We start from the raw sequence: 2,311 nt of genomic DNA on the forward strand, positions 1-2,311 counted from the left end.
TAACAGACTTCTTTTTGAAACAGATGTGTGGTAAAGACTACTGCAGCCCGTTGGTTCCGAGGGACTACTGGGGTTAAACGTCGACGCCATCCGGCACCAACAGAACCAAACGACTTCACTGTGAAACGCCCTTTTATTTAAATATATTTAATTCTACCTTCTATTTATTTTATCATTTAAATGTTTCATGTAAATAAACATCTAACACTATTTTTATATGTCTTTATCCCACTATTTATATTAAACTATTAAACTGATCTCCTCTCTGACACTGTTGTGGTTTTCATTCCCAGTAGAGTCCGTTCTCAGAGCCGACGCCGCGTCAGAGGACGTGTCACACCCGTTTCAGAAATCTCGTATGTTTTACTCACTAATCTGGAGACAATTGTAGCTCCAGTCGTGCTTCAGATTCATTCCCTAGGAGGAAAACTGCTTTTGTTTCAAATCCAAATAAACATTTTATGACATTTCATGTTTAAAAGAATCTTAGAGCTTGTTTTTCTTTTATTTGACATAATAAGTAATAAATAACTGATCTGAATCAATGATTCCTTTAGGTCAGATCAGACTTTTGGAGGTGTGGACCAAAATCTCTGAGATGAACATCCTCATGACACAAGATATAGACATTTCCATTCCATTTCCATTCCATTTATTTGATAAAGCACATTTAAAAGCAGCATGTGAGCTGACCAAAGTGCTGTACAGGGGTTAAAGACATATAAGGTTAAAAGACTAATATAAAAGAATAAAACAGCTAGAGCATAGCACAAAGAACCAAACAAGAGAAGTCAATAAAATCGATAAAATAATAGTCTACATAAACCTAGATAAAATAGCTAGGCAGTAAAAGCAATGGAATAAAAGTAAGTCTTTAAGTGAGACTTAAAAACCCCAATGGAGGGGGAGAGTCTGATATTCAATGGGAGACCATTCCAGAGTTTCGAAGCGCAGACAGAAAAAGCTCGTTCACCACGGGGTTTGCAGCGTAGACGGGGAATCTGTAGTAGGTGTAGGTCACCTGAACGGAGAGTCCTACCCGGCACATAAGGAATAACTTGGATATGTAAGGTGGTGCTAAGCCATTCAACACCTTAAAAACAAACAATAAAATTTTAAAACGTATACAGTAGTGCACAGGAAGCCAGTGAAGTCTTTTATTTAATTTTTTAATTTTTTATGTGTCCTGTCTGGCTGTGAAGCAAGCAGAATTGATGTCTGAATGCTGGTGACAAGCCTTACAGATTTACTCTCAGGTGGAGCATCAAAGCGTCTGCTTTTAATGTCACGCCTGATACTTAAAACTTTATTGTAATTGCTTTTGAATGCTTTGTAATTCCGACCAGACACGGAGACAGAGGTGAAAGAGAAAGGAAGAGACAAAAGATGTGTGTGTGTGTGTGTGTGTGTGTGGGGGGGGGGTCCACAAAAATAAACAATATTGAACAAGAATCTGCTTCTAGACCTGCAGAAAGAGAGAACAAAAAAAACCAACCCCCCCCCCCCCCCCCCAAAAAAAGGGACACAACAACAATACAACAAGATCAAGCTATCACTGTGTTAACTTGATGAAGAATTATATAATCAACATTGTTTAACTGAACAATCACATGATAATAAATCACAGTGCATTAAGTGCCCACCATAGCCTTAAGACCTGTGTTGAACGTGCCCAAGTCCATACTTATGAGAGCACCATGTGAGCACCTGTGTGTGTACACGCGCTTGTTTATGTAAGGTTTCTCTATAGGAGCGTCCAATAGAGAGTGTGAGGGGCCACAGATCCGCCCCCCAAAGATGTGCAGGAGACGGAGGGAGCCCCAAGTCCCAGAGATCCAGGAGTTGCCCCAGAGCACAGAAACTCCAGGGAGACTGCGACCAGAAAAGCCCCCGCTCCCCTCGAGAGGCGCAGAGGATCGCCCCGGAGGGCCACAACCAGCAGCCGGCAGAGTCCAGGGAGATATCGGTGGCAAGCCCACAGGCCCGCCCGCAACCAGTGAAGTCTTGCCAAAATTGGAGTGATGTGCTGCCGACGGCCCGTATTTGTTAGAAATCTTGCTGTCGCATTTTGTATGGCCTGAAGGCGAGATAATGCGGCTTTTGAAATGCCAAACAGAATTGCATTGGAGTAACCTTGAGGTGATGAAAGCATGAATGGTTGTCTTGAGGTGGTGCCGATTCAGAATGGGTTTTAGTTTGGAAAGACGTCTCAGCTGATAAAAACATGATTGAACCATGTGATTAACATGAGGGTCCATTTTTAGAGCCGCATCCATTTTAATTCCAAGATTAACAATTGTTTGACTAATTT

At 41.7% G+C, this 2,311-nt stretch overlaps 1 protein-coding gene across 1 annotated transcript in view; it reads left to right on the plus strand.

Annotated features, from left to right (window-relative positions):
• LOC129153293 (mesoderm posterior protein 1-like) overlaps window positions 1-248 on the plus strand; it is a 1,042-nt gene extending 794 nt beyond the window's left edge. The window contains exon 2 of the mRNA XM_054732677.2: window positions 24-248. Within this exon, the coding sequence (XP_054588652.2) occupies window positions 24-77 (54 nt within the window). The 3' untranslated portion in view covers window positions 78-248. The remainder of the gene's footprint in view (window positions 1-23) is intronic.
• The last annotated feature ends 2,063 nt before the right edge of the window (window positions 249-2,311 follow it).

The sequence above is a fragment of the Nothobranchius furzeri genome, chromosome 9, assembly GCF_043380555.1.
Source record: "Nothobranchius furzeri strain GRZ-AD chromosome 9, NfurGRZ-RIMD1, whole genome shotgun sequence".
In the NCBI taxonomy this organism is placed as follows: Eukaryota; Metazoa; Chordata; class Actinopteri; order Cyprinodontiformes; family Nothobranchiidae; genus Nothobranchius; species Nothobranchius furzeri.